The following is an 18,112-nucleotide window of genomic DNA, read 5'->3' as shown; positions in this document are numbered from 1 at the left end:
ATTATTCATGGCCGAGCGCAAACCACTCAAGTTCTTGTGTTTTCAGCCTTGAAGTCACAGTTATGGCAATTTTATCCCTGAGCAAGACACTTCTTCTGAAGGATACAGCAATTATGGCTGAACCATAATTGCTGTAAAGCCCAAGGTACAGTGTGTTTTGTAATGCACATTCAAGAATCCTGTGCACTTATCATTAAGCATGTTAAGAGCAGAGATTTGCCTAGTATGGTCAAATGCAGATTGCACCACAGCATCTCGTTAACCATTACAAGGTAACCATGCAGATTGCGCCACAGCATCTCGTTAACCATTACAAGGTGCAATGAACAGGTAAATGGCCCTCATAAATCAAAAATATCTCTTCATACCTGTTGAAAAAAATAATGAGCACTTTGAGATGTCCATTAGGTTTAATAGTTTAGTGTAATATTCTTACGACTTACTCTCAACGCCAGCTAAGTTTGGCAAGTGTGTAATCTCTCTCTCTAGTTTAGGTGATGATACACCTTTGCCTTTACGTTGACTAGCCATCAAGACATCAAACTGTAATGGTCTTTCATGTAATAAAGTCTTCTCTGATTGGACTGGTGTTGGCATACTACCGCTATGATGCACTGATGGAGGTTGGGCTGGCTTCTTGAAGTACGTATTCGTTGTGCCTTTCTTCACTTTCTCCGACCCCCTGAAACCAAAAAAGTTATGAAATGAGTTAAGTTTTTAAATCCTTTCTTAAACCATATATAGGCAAATGAAGGATTAAAAGTAAATCATTGTTTTGGAACCAATAAATGACAAAGATCTTAAGATGTGTGTGTTTCAGTGTGTGGTATACAAAATATATAAGACAACTCTCTGGTGAAGTTAAATGTTTACAACTCTGCTTAATTAAATCATTAGATAAGTGTTTAAAGAAACAGACATATCCCAGTGCAGAATTCACGTCTACTTGAGCTGTGCATACTTCACATTACTCGACACTCTTTGCAAACACAGCTAGCACAAATATTTTGCACAAACCTTATTAAGCAGAGAATGCTGACAGCAAAGGCACAATTCCATAGTAAGCACAGCCATAAAATTAATCCCTTGTTAATCTATTCCCAACCATGGTGTTATAATTCCATCACTGGTTTTCAATCTCTTTAAATTGTTTCCAATTGTTAAATACCACCCACAATAGATACAGGCATTGGGTACTGGTAGTACAAGAGCTGATCTGTATACACACATGATGTAGGCTTTAACGGACATTGCATGCTATTTAATCACAATTTTTAAGTTTTTTCAAAAGGCAAACAACAATTTGCAGGCATGTCAGCAACTATCCATAAATTGAAAAAAAGATAAAATCAGCTGAAGAAGTTACAGTTTTGTTTTTGAGAAAATATGCAGACGGAGGTCCTCAATGTTCAGTGCGACTTGGCTATCTCCAGGTGAAAGCCAACCATGGTACTCTGAAATCTCAGGCCATGTCCCAAACGGTGACTACAGCTACGGCTAGATCAGCGCATCTGTTAGTGTTGAAGAACAGCTCGCAACTAAGCCGTAGCTGTAGCCACAGTCACCGTTTTGGACACGGCCTTAAGCTCGGTTCATACTTCCTGCGAATGCAAATGCCATATGAATGTTGACGTCACAAATTCGTATCGCAACGAAAAATTTGCAGCAGTTCAACTCTGCTCAACTCACTTGCGAGCATCGCTGCGAAAGGAGGGTTGTGACGTCAAATTCACGTCAAATTCATGTCAAATTCGCATTCGCAGGAAGTATGAACCCGGCTTTACTCTCACATTGCTGGATGATGAGAACAATGAAACAAATATTGATTCCATTAATTCAGGTAATTAGGAATATCCGACATACCTTAAAGGAGATGGGCCTGACGTATTACTGGATATGTGACTTGCTTTGGATGACGCACCTATACTACCCATGGTTATGGTACTAATGGGCGCTGGGGTCGTCTGGCTTAAATGTGACTGTGACGTTGCATTTGATGCACCATTATGACTGACAGTAGATGGGAGCATCTTACTTGTAGGATTAGGAGAGCCGGTCCTTCCAGATGACTTCTTATGAGACTCCGATGCATCAGATAACTGAAGGAAACATTCAAATATTGATATTTTATACGTAATATTTTTGCAATGGATTGAATAAGCTGCAAAAACTGCTTCTGGGAAAGACAGAAACAAATTCGCAACGAAGCCTCTGTTAAGGCATTACTTAAGGGAATAAAAGGGTAGTGGTGAGGTCTTAAACGGCCGTTTAAAACCGACAGGGTCACGGCAGTGTGATAAAGGCTTGAGCCGGCCACGACCCTGCAAGGCTTTAAACGGCGGTATAAGAACAAGTCACTACTCTTTTATTCCCATTCATAAACGCCATTTTGGTTAACAGGCGTTATAAACTAGGAAATTCTGTAAACAAATTATCTGTTTTTCGATGCTCTTGAGCTCTGCACTTGTGGTTCATTTTTATGAGACAGTTTTCGGATATGCATAGGTAAAGGTATGAACATGTAGGTAATTCACTGTATTATAGTTAACAACACATTTGTTGAACATTTATTTACAAAAAATAGTTAATAGCCAGACACTTCAACCCTCAAGTTCTTCTTGAAGGCTAAATGACCACACAACGATAAACAGGCATACTGGTGTATAAGAAGCAGTCAGTGAACAGAAATGAAAAGAGAGAAAGTTGAAGATAACCAGAGAGACGCAACAAGGGATGAACAATGAAGAAGAAGACAATGGGGCGGGGGTTTAGAGGAAAGGGGCTGGTTTAACCAGAGGTTGGAAAGACAAAAGATACAATACAAAAGATACAATTAGTGAATGAGAAAGAATAAAAACATATACTCACTTAAAAAAAAATTCATACATTCAAAACTAATCATCAGCTATTTTTAGAAGATCTGGACCCAATTTCATGACTCTGCTTACCTGGCACATTCTACGCTTACGATCACCATTCTTGGCTTATAAGGCAAGTGCAGAATTTCTGTGCTACATGTAGCTGTGTAAGTGAAGAATGCCTCGTATCATGGACTACACACACGCGCAAGCAAAAATTCCCTGCTCACTGATGAAATACACTTAATGTAAGCACAGATTTCCCTGCTTCCGTAAGCACAAATTGGGCCATAAAATTGGGCCCTGATTGAAGTGTTTTGTGAACCCATCCTATAATTTCCAGTCATTACTTAGCAGTAATACTTAGTTTTGATTCGGTAGTACCTGTACCTTCCTTGTTGTATCTGATGCAGCTTTAATGTGTCTATCACTTGTCTCTGGAGGTGTTGTTGATGGTTTGTGTCTATCTGCATCAGAATGTCTTTTTCTATTCTTCTCTTTTTCGGAGTGACTGTGACTCTCCTATAGACCAAAAATATCAACATGATATAATTAAGAATAAATTTAGTTACACTGTTATTTTTAAACTATAATTTTCAAATTGTCTCTAAGGGTCATGTGGCAAGGCGTCCTTGGAAAAAATAGGAACATTTAAAGCCATTAAACACTTTCGGTACAGAATTCTTTTTTTTTTCACAGGTTTGTTGTTTTATATATAAGTTGTGATACACGAAGTGTGGGACTTGGACAATACTGTTTACCGAAAGTGTATAATGGCTTTAATGGAGTACAAGGGCTGATATACACATGATGTATGCTTTAGAAGACTTTTGGAGTACAAGGGCTGATATACACATGATGTATGCTTCACAAGACTTTTGGAGTACAAGGGCTGATGTACACATGATGTATGCTTCACAAGACTTTTGGAGTACAAGGGCTGATGTACACATGATGTATGCTTTACAAGACTTTTGGAGTACAAGGGCTGATGTACACATGATGTATGCTTTAGAAGACTTTTGGAGTACAAGGGCTGATGTACACATGATGTATGCTTTACAAGACTTTTGGAGTACAAGGGCTGATATACACATGATGTATGCTTCACAAGACTTTTGGAGTACAAGGGCTGATGTACACATGATGTATGCTTTAGAAGACTTTTGGAGTACAAGGGCTGATGTACACATGATGTATGCTTTAGAAGACTTTTGGAGTACAAGGGCTGATGTACACATGATGTATGCTTTAGAAGACTTTTGGAGTACAAGGGCTGATGTACACATGATGTATGCTTTAGAAGACTTTTGGAGTACAAGGGCTGATGTACACATGATGTATGCTTTAGAAGACTTTTGGAGTACAAGGGCTGATGTACACATGATGTATGCTTTAGAAGACTTTTGGAGTACAAGGGCTGATGTACACATGATGTATGCTTTACAAGACTTTTGGAGTACAAGGGCTGATGTACACATGATGTATGCTTTAGAAGACTTTTGGAGTACAAGGGCTGATATACACATGATGTATGCTTTACAAGACTTTTGGAGTACAAGGGCTGATGTACACATGATGTATGCTTTACACGACTTTTGGAGTACAAAGGCTGATGTACACATGATGTATGCTTTACAAGACTTTTGGAGTACAAGGGCTGATGTACACATGATGTATGCTTTACACGACTTTTGGAGTACAAAGGCTGATGTACACATGATGTATGCTTTACAAGACTTTTGGAGTACAAGGGCTGATGTACACATGATGTATGCTTTAGAAGACTTTTGGAGTACAAGGGCTGATGTACACATGATGTATGCTTTAGAAGACTTTTGGAGTACAAGGGCTGATGTACACATGATGTATGCTTTAGAAGACTTTTGGAGTACAAGGGCTGATGTACACATGATGTATGCTTTACACGACTTTTGGAGTACAAGGGCTGATATACACATGATGTATGCTTCACAAGACTTTTCAGGCTACTTCATCACAATTTTCTGATTTTTCCACGAGCAAAGAAATAAAAAATTCGAATAAAATATGTACAGACAATTTTGGAGCAACCAACTGCACAACGTTAAAATGTGATATTCTAGTAGCACACAATTAAGAGATTCAAAGACAAATCAGATTTGCGGTTTAAAACAGAGAAATCACATCCCTGGTAACACCCTGTGAGTGTTTACAAGGTGCTGCGGCACATTCAGCAGCCACTGCCAGAAACACCGACCCATACCCCCTTCTCTTAGCGTTAAGTGTAACTGGGTTCTTTCATTACACACCAAACGCGACCAACAGCGTTAAGTTCATGCAATGCAAAGGTTAAGGACACAAGTGTCACGACAGGGACTCCAACCCACACTTTGACGATTAGAAACACCAGAGCTTGAATCCAGTGCTCTAAGACCTCTCAGCCATGACACACCAGGTTAACAGTCACAAGTGGACTGGTGTATATAAAGAACATGAGTTTGTCATTACCTTCTTGCTCTTTTTACTCTTTTTCTTCTCCTCCCCGCCTCCTTCCTTCTCTTCGGACCCAGACTTGAGAAGTGGATTACAATCAAACTCCTTAGCAATCTTGATTCTCAGCTCTGCTGGGAACTTCTCATGGAAGCCATCTTTCTGAAAGAACTCATGGCGTATGAGTTGAGAACACGTTGGCCTCTCATCAGGGTCTAAATGGAGACAGCTCTGTAGGTGTGAATGGGAATAGAAGAAGTGGAAATGTATTATCTTCCTTGGTACAGGGAAAAGGCAAAGGGGGGAAATTGTGAGTAGCAGCCCCCTCTCTGTTTGTCTGCAACAACAGGGGCAGAGACTGCCTTGCAAGAACTGAACTTCTCAGCCACAGCCGCAGCTGCAAGAGAGAGGACAATTAAACCCCCCGGGCGCAGTCCATTGTCAGTATTGACGGACGGATGCCTACTATATCTTAGAGAGGTAACGAGGGAAGATACCGAGTAGTCATTGTTCTCGAGGGTAGACAGGTTAGTGTGGTGGTATCTTTTCTCGCCTTCCACCGCTAAGACCCTGGTTCATAATCTCTATTTGTGTCTTAATTGTTAACCTTCTTTATATTGAAGAATCATACTAAAACAAAACTATGAAATGTTTAGGTGTCCAAGGCTATATTAAAGTACTTTATACATATTCCAAATGTCAATGAAATCAAGATGTCAACAAAAATGTTTCAGATTTTAGATCATTTCAAGACACAGGAGAAGTAAAAATGAAGGGGAAAAAACGGTTTTGACAAAAATACATTTTTCCTTCTGAATGACATAATTGGTTCACTTCAAAAACAATACGATATTGGCTGAATGCAGATAGGATTAGCCTGGAATGGCCATGGACGGCCACTTCTAGGTGAAGGCTAAACTTAACTGACTTGGGCTGTTGGCCCACATCAACTGCCACCAGGGGCATGTTGCCACCTACTCCTGGGGCTGAAACTGTCACCAGGGGCATGTTGCCACCTACTCCTGGGGCTGAAACTGCCACCAGGGGCATGTTGCCACCTACTCCTGGGGCTGAAACTGTCACCAGGGGCATGTTGCCACCTACTCCTGGGGCTGAAACTGCCACCAGGGGCATGTTGCCACCTACTCCTGGGGCTGAAACTGTCACCAGGGGCATGTTGCCACCTACTCCTGGGGCTGAAACTGTCACCAGGGGCATGTTGCCACCTACTCCTACAGGTTTACCCTCTGCACAGTCCCTAAGGATGTAGGCTTGGGTATCATCCACTAGGAGCCTGGCTGGTAGAGCAGAATGCACCACCTTCCCAACTTTTTACGAAGCAATTTGGTAAAGTGCTTTGCTCAAGGGCACAAGTGTCATGGCCGAGACTCGAACTCACACTCTGCTGCTGACAACAACAGAGTCATGTGACCTACATGTACATGACTGCTCAGACTCGACACGCATCAAGAGATACATGAATTGCTTTGACGTACCTTCATGACTTTGATTGACAGACCCGTCAGTCTTGGAAATCTCTTTTCTAATGGCTCTACATTCCGAACTTCAGGAAGACGCATCCCAACAAACAAAGGATTCTTCATAAACACTTCCTTATGTCTCTGAATCAAGTTACCTGCCAAACAAAAAGCATTCACTACATTATTAAAAATACATGTAAATAGAAAAAATATAATAAAAAAAGTTTAAGGTTTATTTTAAAACATTCAAAAATTTGCAGTAAAACGACCGAATTGCATGATGAATTTAAAATTCAAAAAGACATTCAAATCACACAAAATAAAAGATTAGTTAAACATTCTATACAAAAGGAGAAAATCTGCATTAGGGCATCAAAATTGGGTTTTAATTTTTGTTTCTTAAAATGGTAATGCTATAAGACAGCCTTGGGCAATATAAAAAACAATTAAGAGACGGACAAGAGGGATCACTAGTACCGACACTGAAAAACCAAGATACTCCATGACTGGTGTATTTACATCTCCCTTTGTATTAATGATAATAATATGAAACATTTATATAGTGCATAATGCAGGAGCCTCTATGAGCAACACAAAACACCAAACAATGAAATCAAATATATAAAGCAACTGTTACAAAACTAAAGATTCAAACAAATGAGTCCTTTAACGTCCCTTGAAAATCTGAAGAATCAATTTTAATGAAGGCAATGCAATAAAGTGGAAGGGTCTTTGACCATTTAGTTGAAAAAGTAGTCTGAGTAAGTAGGGATTGGCCAGCAGAACAAAAAGGACGAACAGGAATGCAATTATGCAGAAGTTAAGATCTTTAGACAGGAGATAGGCTTTAAAGATAGGTGTAATATTTTGCGTTTGAGGTGAACAAGAGACAAGGCGAGCAGCAGTGTTCTGAACTAGTTGAACTTTACAAAGTTCTCAATCAGAAAGTCAAGTGAAAAGAGAATTGCATGAGTTGAGTCTAGAAGTGATAAATGCATGAACAAGTAGAAGAGTGGAATCATCATTGAGATGGCCACAGATTCAACAATTTTTTTTTCTGATTTTCAGAAAGTGGTTACTTGGTCTGAAAATAGTGAGTGAAGAAAGAGATCACTCAGCAAGCCTTGATAAACAAGCCTAACCCACGCCTTGATAAACAAGCCTAACCCACGCCTTGATAAACAAGCCTAACCCACGCCTTGATAAACAAGCCTAACCCACGCCTTGATAAACAAGCCTAACCCACGCCTTGATAAACAAGCCTAACCCACGCCTTGATAAACCCTGAGCCTCGACCCACGCCTTTTGGCCTCTGTAGGTCAAAAGGGTCAATAATACACACCCACAAGATCCAAACAAATAAAGTCTCAATCAGTAATATGAACCAGGGATAACTTGACAGTTAGTTACAAAACTTTCTTTGAGATAACCTCACATGTATTCACTGTTAGCTTGCTCATATGGCACTGTACTCTCCAAGTCTCGCTTAAAGCACAGGACAATAAATAGTGTATCCAAGACAAACCAAATTCTCATCTTCATGCTGTATATTATCTTTAAACCCATTTTGAGGGCTTTACCAATATCAACCCCCATAAACTGTCATTTAAGTAATAATAATAAGACTTGTAATGTGCACATATCCACCCTGCTCGGTGTTCAAGGCGCAGTTAAAAAAGATAAAAAAGATTAAAAAAAGACACAACAAAATTAGTCCTTGAAAACCTGTGACATAAGATAAGTTTTGAGAAAAGGTTTTTATTTTGTGGTACAAAGACAAGACCTAAGATTAAGTTATAGAGAGTTCCAGATGCGCCGCGCAGCTGAAGAAAAAGACCTGTCACCCTATGAGTGTCGAGACTTGGGTTCAATGAGGAGAAGCATTACACTTGATTGAAGTTCCTTGAAGGAGTGTAAACTTGAAGAAGTTCAGAAATATAGTGGAGAGCCTTGCCATTAAGAGCTTTGTGAAGAATGAGCATCAGCTTGAAGATGATTCATTGAGAGATAGGGAGCCAGTGTAGTTGTTTCAGAATGGGTGTGATAGAACAGGATTTTCTAGGAGTAGTAGCTGTGACTTACCAAAGCATTTGATGATATGGTAGAGCTGATCTATATCACTATCTCCTGGAAACAAAGGCTCTCCTGTACACATTTCAGCTTGTAAACAACCTAGCGCCCAGATATCTACAGCTCTGTAGGAACATTGGATAGTAAGTATGGAGTCAATAACAAATAGTTGTACATTATAATCTTTCTTATGTACTTGAAAAGTGTCATCAATGGTACAATGGACCCTTCCCATGAATGCTAATTACATTCACCCATGCGTACAGACCCTGTTGGTTGGCAAACGCCATAGAGTTGTGCACTAAGCAGACGCGCAGTCGTGTCTGCGTCACGCACCCATTAGCCGTGTACAAAACAGCGCGATGTTCCCTCATTTTGGCAACCAAAACATTAGTGCGCACACGCTACGTGCAATTTACATATTTCATGGGAAGGGTCTATTGTACAACTCATACTTCACATAGTCACAAGATATACTCAAGTATACTATTGGCTTTGGGATGTACCAAGGCAACACAAATCCACAAGATACATGTTTGTTTGTTTGATTAGAAACACCTATTTGTTTATTTGTTATACAAAACTTTGAAAACCTGGAAAAGCTAGGCATTTAAGTTTATAACGCAAAACAAAAAGAGGAAACTGAACGAGTAAAGAAGTCAAGTCATGTATTCTAGAGGAGCCTGACAAGGTTGCAACAACACTTCAAATTAAAGGCACTGTACATACATACACATTTGGTAATTACTCAAATTAGCATAAAACCTTACTTAGTAACGAGCAACGGAGAGCTGTTGATAGTATAAAACATTGTGAGAAATGACTCACTCTGAAGTAACGTTGTTTTTCGAGAAAGAGGTAACTTCCCAGTAAAGTATCAAAAGAATTCTGGCCAGAAGAATTTTATTCCTATCTGTTTTTTCTTCCATCATTATCTCGCAACTTCGACGACCATTAATGCATATATGTTGAGAAGGTGAGAAGACTGGTCTTTGACAATTACCAAAACGTGTTCAGTGGCTTTAGTATAATGAAACCAAACTGACTTATGATACTTACTTCCCATACTTAGTGTCTCCCACTAACAGCTCTGGTGCTCTGTACCACCGGGTAGCAACATAATCTGTGTAGATTTCACCCGGTCCTGCTATCGTCCGAGCAAACCCAAAATCACACAGCTTCACAATACCAGATTTTGAAACTAAAATATTCTCTGGTTTAATGTCTCTGTGAATTATCTGCAAGAAATAAGAAACAAAAAGCTGATAAGCTTTTTACTCTGCCGTCGATTTCACAAAGAGTTAGGACTCGTCTTATCTCGAATTAGGACGAGTAACTCTTCCTAACTTAGGATTAACCTTAAGGTCTGCATGCTACAGTGCAGGGTTGGGATTCGTCTTAAGTCCTAAGATTAGTCTTAAGTTAGGAAGAGTTTTGTGAAATCGACGGCAGGTAGATTAATACAAAACACTTTTCAAGATTAATGTCAATTACATCGGGCTGACCAACTTTACACTAGAGAGAAGACTGCCATTTAAAACAACTTTTGAATATTCATCAGAAAACATATTACCAAAAATCTTGTCCCTTAATTGTAGGGTCATAGATTGCTAATATACTCCAAAAATAAATTACCATAAAAACTTACTTGGTGAAAAGCACTGCAGCTGCATATACATGTACCATGCAACTAGTTTGAGAAAGGAACCCCATTGCTGTAATAAGCTTTGTATTAGTTGTTCATCCTAAAACATTTGAATCTGAGAACTGATTTATTGCATCAGATCATTTCTCAGATATTTGAAGGTTGGTGTTTGTTTGTGAACATAGATGCCAATGGTACCCGCAGTCACCTCACAACACAATGAATACGGCAGTCATGTAAAAATACAGCAAGTAGACACTGACTTAGTTTGTGATTATTCCTACCTTTCTATATAATTTTGCCTATCAATCAATCTTAAATTGGCAAAAAACAATCTATCTTAACATCAATGCATTAGAATTCTTTAGAATTCCTTGTACAGACTATGCCACACTTTTACACAAACAAAAATCAGTGAACATAAGTGTACCTTGAACACATTGTAATATTGTGGCAAAAGTTTGTGAAATAGAAAAATTTAGTTTTATGAATCATAGAGCAAGGTCCATCATTTGACTATCGTAGACGTGTGTAAACTTATATTCATGAATTGACCAATAACAATCTGACCAATAATAATAATTGAAGTCTTATATAGCGCACGTACCTACCAACAAGGTACTCAAGGCGCTGAGTATATATTAAAACTTTCAGAAAGATAGGTTATTGAAGTGATGAATTCTGAGACCCAATTATGTAGCACCTTATAAGGGTTTACAAGGTGCTACGGCCCATACAGCAGCCACAGCCAGGTACACCGGGGCGAACCCCTTCTCTTTTTGATAAGTGCACTGTTTTTTGTTTTTTTTACATGCGTTACACAACACATGGGACCAACGGCTTTACGTCCCATCCAAAGGACGAAGCAATGTTTAAGTGTCTTGCTTTTAAAGGAAACAAGCGTCACGACTGGGGGGTTCAAACCCACACTCTGCTGATCAGAAACACCAGAGTTTGAATTCGGTGCTCTTAACTGCTCGGCCACGACACTTCCACGACACTTCAAATGTCTCTGTTAAAGGCAGTGGACACTATTGGTAATTACTCAAAATAAATATCATCATAAAACCTTTCTTGATTAGGAGTAATGGGGAGAGGTTGATGGTATAAAACATTGTGAGAAATGGCTCCCTCTGAAGTGACGTAGTTTTCGAGAAAGAAGTAATTTTCATCAAATTTGATTTCGAGACCTCAAGTTTAAACGCACACACCGTCGTGTGACAAGGGTGTTTTTTCTTTCATTCATATCTCGCAAGTTCGATGACCGATTGAGCTCAAATTTTCACAGGTTTGTTATTTTATGCATAAATGTATGTTGAGATACACCAACTGTGAAGGCTAGTCTTTGACAATTACCAATAGTGTCCACTGCCTTTAAGTCTCTAATCCTTTTATACGTACATTGTGATTATGGCAGAAGTCAATTCCTTTCAAGACCTGCCACATACAGCGTCTAACAACATTTTCTTCCAGTCCATTTGGATAGCGCTCTAACTCATCCAGTATTGTGTGATCCACAAACTCAAAGACTAAGTACAAGCGCTTCTTACGTCGGAAGACTTCGATTAAATTCACAAGGTTTTCATGTCGCAATTGCTGAAATAGGAAACAGAAGATGAAAACAAATAAGAAATAAAGTTAGTCATTATCATATAAATAATAACGTTAGTTCTTAAAGGAACATTACAGAGTTGGTTTTGCTAGCAAAAAAGTTGCTGGCAGTGCAAGAACTCCAATATCCACAATATACATAAACTGACAAACCTGCAGGAGTTTGAGGTCTATCGGCCATCTGGGTCACAAGAGAATAGTGAAAAAAAAAACGATTACAAATTTTGCATTGCATCGATGCCAAAACAAAAAAGAATAAAACTCTTACTGAGCGATTAACTCAAAACCTGAAACTAGATTATTTATTTCTCATCAAATATGAAATTTCAGACAGAAATATTTCAAGGGATGTTATATCTACTATCATCATCATTAGACCGTGTAAGTTTATGTAAATCTGTGATCTTCACGATTTTTGTTTCCTACCAATTCTGTAACGTTCCTTTAAAGCGCAATAAACAATAACCGTCTAAGCGCGCCTTACATTAGTGCCCAGGTCATTGGGTTGATAACATTCCTTTAATCTTTCTCAGCTCCCAAGTGAGTATACAGCCCCGACCTGCCATGGTGCTCCAAAAGCTTTTTTTCATTCACATTATCAACCACTACCCTCACAAGGTACCCATTTATACCCCTAGGTGAAGAGGAGCCATGTAGTATCTCCAGACCCAAACCCACACTCTGGTGACTGAACCACCGGAACTTGAATTCAATGCTTTAAAACCACTGAGCCATGACATCCCATTCATTTCTTTTCATTGACGTAAAAATATATTATAGATTGCATTACGTTGTTTCAATTTCAAAAACATCTTCCTACAAAAACAGCATGGTGGAGGAAATTGTAGAAACATTGTATCTTAGCTTTAAATAAATAGCCTGGATGTACGTATACACATACCTGACACTCGGAGGAGATTTTCATTTTTGCATGGAGCATTTCCATGCAAGATACAATGCTTTTTTCAAAATCAAGATACAATGTTTTTGCACAGACGCAGCTCGTTATTATTTATGTGCATTCAAGTTAAAGTGCAGTTACCCTTACAAAGTGTATGAAATGTTTTCAGGGGTCGATTTCACAAAGGTAGTCCTAACTTAGGACTAGTCCTAGGCAATGCTAAGAGATAGGACCAGTCCTAAGTTAGGATGAGTTACTGGTCCTAACTTAGGACTGGTCCTATCTTTTGGGACTACCTTTGTGAAATCCACCCCAGATTACATACATGATCTGCAAACTATTTACATCGTAAATAATCAATTCCTTGACTGGTATGGAATGTTCAGACATGTCAGGCAGGGCTTGTATTTACATCAGAGTTCTCCTTATAAATGCACAAGCTTACGTGTATTGACGGCACATAAAAATTGTTTGCCAATGTGAGCAAAACTTGGCCAATAAGCAAAAAAAAAAAAAAAAAAAAAAAAAAAAACACATAGTAATTCACAAAAAACATCAAAATTTTACCATTTAATTGTTGCTCAAGATATTCATCGAGGCTAATTAAACCATGTAGAACAATTTCCAAAGACCCTGTTTTCTATTCAGTGTCCTGTGACCAAACTTCCCAAAAGTTGGGTCCAGACTCCACAGTATTGAAAAATCCCGGCTGCCCAGGAAGAACCCTGTACCTGAGCAGGGCAAAAGCCAAAAGTGGTCATCCTGAGCTCTAAACTTTCAAGTAGAGCACATGTATCTAAACCAAATACTTAAAATAATTTTTTTAATTTATGCGAATATGTAAATCTAAAGGTATAAATTCCGCCCTGTCGCATTTTTTAATCTATTAATTAATATTCAAATGCTTAATTTTGTATTTATTTGTATGAATTCTTCCAAACTATCAATGACAAGTGTGTTTGACACTTGAAGCATATTTTGCTTTCAATTAACCCCTCCAATTAACTTAATGAGGCAATCCGTAGTGTTCATAACAGGACAAAAACATCTGCGACAGGACGGAAAACAAGTGCGACAGGACAGAATTATTAAGTCAGTTTCCCATTTTATGTTTTGTTTTTGTATGGTTATTTATACACTGGCTTAAAATGGTTATAGTTGATTAAAACCATGTGAATGAAATCGAATGTAATCATAATTAATCCTGAAGTAATTGAAGGAAAGAAACATGCAAAAATTTTTCTTTTTCTGTAGGTTAGAGTATATGAGGGTATACTTGATTAAAAAATAAAACAATGTAGGCCTATTTAGTTGCATTAAATTTGCTAAAAATTTAAAAGATAATTGAACGTTTCAAACACATGTTTCTATCGATCCGTCCTGTCGTGCGAATAAATTTGTATTACTATGGCAACAAACTAAATACTATTAAAAAAAAATTTGGAGCTTGCTTGGGTCAGTTGGTTCCTTGTTTACACACCATAAATTAATTTGTGTTTTAATGGTTCTATTATTAAATGCACTGAAAATACTACATCAAATTCCGCCCTGTCACACAAACGATACTTTTGGCTTTGGCCCAGCGTCAGTGTCAAGCCTAACACAGTCATCACTGGATTGAATCCTTGAGATTCTTATATCTCTATAGAAACTTCTTAATCATTAATATCATCTCAAGTGTAGATATGACCCTCAACAATATATGACTCAAATAATGTCCTCAACAAAAGATGTTTTCAGCTAAATTGTACAAATGTCTAACATTACTTTATCAAAATACATATTTGCACTTCATGATAAGTTTTTTTGTTTCTTTGTGTCTGCAGTAATACTTGTATCCACACAACTCTGTACTGTTATCTCATGTTTACTTTGAAAACTATTGTGCAAGTTGGTGCTAATGACGGATCAAATGAGTGCGAAATATTATAATTCATACCACCAATGACTATCTAATCTTTCATAAATATGAGAATAATAATATTCCAACACCATTTGAGCACAAGGTCAATCTAAATCCATTAGTACATTCTTATTGCCATGGAAATCAAAGTACAGAGTAATTTTAAAACGATGTAGGCTTAACACCAATCAGTCTAAACTACTCAATGCACGGGTAATAAATACTTGCTAAACCTTGTACGTGTTCCTCTACTTTTCCCCAATTTTTTTATAAAGTATGTTTTGCTTGCAGTCTTTTAAAGTTTAAAGTTTAATGTAATATACTTTTTACAGATTTGAAACAGACAAATCTACAAATTAATATTTATGTGCAATGTGTAAAGTTTTCTTTTTCTTGTTCTATTACCCTTAGTCAAAGTGCTGTGTGTTATACAGAGAAGCATTCCAAGATGGATTTGTCATAAATTAATTCTTATCTGATACTCACATATTTTAATAAGTCAATTTCTTTTGCTCCTCTACTGAGGACTTTGAACACACACATACGGACACCAAACACAGACCCTAAACAACAAACAGGGACCAGAGTGAATTTCAACTTCAAGTCAGTTGTGGGTGCACTCAATTAGCTTTCCTGGGTCAACCCCATTGTAACCTACTCATCCATGTAAGCCCCCGAGATGATCTAATCGAACACCAACTTCCCCTAGCAAGAATACCAATTGATGCATACTGGGACAGCGGAACAAAACTACAGTACATGTGCATCTTTCAGTTTTGTATTGTGAAGAATGTGTATGTACCATGCTAAAAAAGAAAATATTTTGAATTGAATTTAAAATATTGTGAATTCCAGTCCCCCCCCCCTTAAATCTGAACTTTAATCGAATGGATTGGCCTGATACATTTTAAAATATTAATTTTAAGGCATCATTTTCTGTCAAATGTATGCACTTAAAGTATGTGTATATATAATAAGTATATTTTCCTTCTTTTTAAGCTTTAATGGTGTTGCCTGTATTGTATATCATGTGTGTGCAAATTAGCGGATAATGAAGATAGCCCATTTATTGGAACTGACTGGCCACACCTGCAGTGCGTTACGGGTGAGTACGTGAGTGCTCTGTGAGTTTATTGTTTACATCATCAGCGTAATTGAGTGTGACTGTGAGTGAGTTCATTGTTACATCATCAGCCTAATTGAGTGGGCGGTGAGTGAGTGCATTGTCATACATTGTGATCACAAATTGGTTCCCAAAAGTGTTTTATTTTACAATGAATGCATTGTTAAAACACAGTTTATTACTTCTTATGAATGCACTTTTGCTTCGCCCACTAGCCAGCCGTGCTATCAAACAGGAAATATTAAAAAGTCCAGCTGTAAATCTCAGGGTAGATTCTTGTTGCAGGCTTTACAGGCAATTTTAACACCCCCCCCCCCAGCTTTAATCAATTAATTTCAAACGCGCAGGAAATGAAATGCCTTACATTTATAGATTGCAGCATTTAGCATTCCTATTTTAGACTACTGGAATGGCCATCTTGGTTATTTAACACTCCATTTCTCTTTGAAACTCATCAACATGTGGCATGTTCATTCTGGTAAACTACTCCAAACCACTTGTACTATGAACGATTATAAGCACCAATTCTTTCAATCATTTCTCATGACATCAGCCGATCCCGGCCTATAAAAAGTAAGCCTTCAGTCTTCATACACATTCACCTCACTTAGACATTAATTGCTATGACAACCAACTACTCTCTCATTTGTTTGGCTGTATTGTTCATTTCAGAAATAATTAGTCTTGAATACAATGAATCAAGTAATTACAGGACTAAATATTAATGAATTTGTAATAATTATAAGAATGATTGTTATAAAATAACAAAAACCAATAGTATTAATTTTTGTTTTTACCCATACACTGTTGTGTGTGAGCACTGTATACTCAGTACTTTCCAAAGTCCTGTGAAAAAATATCACAGGCATGTTACTCTGGTGGGAATCGAACCCTCGACCCTTGCAATTCTAGAGCAGTGTCTCCCTAGACTAACAATAATGCCAGGTAGCTAGAGGCAGTTGGAATCCTGTTGGCCCAAGCACCACAATGACCAACAGACAAACAAAAGAAAAAACAAACACTCAGACAATTTTTAACAGGTTTGCTGCAAGTGGATTAAACTGTCCCTTGCAAATTCCATTCTGTGTGAATTCCCCTAATTTGACCATCTACTCTATAACATTATAAATCAGTATTCATAAATTATTCTTGCACCTGTGCTTATAAGACAGTTTCTTCATTCGGATACGCGCGACGCGCACAGCATTCCCTTATAAGGAGTTGTATACCCGATCGGGCCGAGGGCCTTACCATTTCATAGCTGGAGGGTGTTGTGTTGGAAGAAATCATTGAACAATTATAATTTTTGCATTTATTTAACTTTTTGACCAAAGTGTTGATGTTTTTTGAGCGAACAAGGTATTTATGAATGGGAATCAAAGTGTGTTGAACCCGCCAAGGCCTGGTTCTTGATAATTTACCTCGACCAAGAACCAGCTTGTTGGGTTTAAACCACTAGTTGAAAACCTCTTCACCACACATTGATTCCTTTTTTTATGGACATAAATCAAATACCAACCAGTTGGACTAGCTGTTCTTTTGGACTAAGTTATTGCATTGGTGTTAAAAAGGGTCTGGGCACTTTATGCAGGACACAGAACACGATGTCCATAGAAACTGAGGTTTACATTAATTCTTCTAGAACTTCTTCCTATACAAGTACAAGGCTCACATGTTCGAGCTCTGGTTCTTCCTGTGGAATATCTTGCGAAAACTACACGGTTTGAAGATAATGATAGTAGAAAGCTTCCCTTCAAATATAACTTACTGAGGTAATTAAGCTTGGGCGATATCACAATATTATCGAATATCGCGATATTAATTTGGAAACTATTTCGATATCGGATGGATTTGGTTTTAATCGAAATATCGATATATCGCGATTATATCGCGATAATCGCGATCTATCGCGATATTGATTAAATATCGTGATGTATTTGCTAGCTGAGACATCTTGCACCCCATAGGTTTGGAGTAAAACCAGAAGAATAGGTCATTAGAACACCTCTCTTATGCTATGACTGTCTCTTCTACAACTTTCACTTTGA

The 18,112-nt window shown here is 38.0% G+C and overlaps 1 protein-coding gene across 2 annotated transcripts in view; it reads right to left on the bottom strand.

The window, feature by feature from the left end:
- Positions 1–18,112, bottom strand: part of LOC139952998 (cyclin-dependent kinase-like 4) — a 36,418-nt gene that overhangs the window by 5,198 nt on the left and 13,108 nt on the right. The window contains exons 4-11 of one of the 2 annotated variants that reach the window (XM_071952372.1): positions 11,928–12,122; positions 9,941–10,119; positions 8,894–9,006; positions 6,827–6,966; positions 5,349–5,561; positions 3,243–3,380; positions 1,864–2,099; positions 444–682 (exon numbers count right to left, since the gene is read on the bottom strand). In XM_071952372.1, the coding sequence (XP_071808473.1) occupies positions 444–682; positions 1,864–2,099; positions 3,243–3,380; positions 5,349–5,561; positions 6,827–6,966; positions 8,894–9,006; positions 9,941–10,119; positions 11,928–12,122 (1,453 nt within the window). The remainder of the gene's footprint in view (positions 1–443; positions 683–1,863; positions 2,100–3,242; positions 3,381–5,348; positions 5,562–6,826; positions 6,967–8,893; positions 9,007–9,940; positions 10,120–11,927; positions 12,123–18,112) is intronic. The other variant, XM_071952373.1, reaches the window with a different exon arrangement.

This window comes from Asterias amurensis, chromosome 21, assembly GCF_032118995.1.
Source record: "Asterias amurensis chromosome 21, ASM3211899v1".
NCBI classification, from domain to species: Eukaryota; Metazoa; Echinodermata; class Asteroidea; order Forcipulatida; family Asteriidae; genus Asterias; species Asterias amurensis.
The sequence above is the reverse complement of the archived record's forward strand: the minus strand, read 5'-3'. Positions and strand labels throughout refer to the sequence as shown.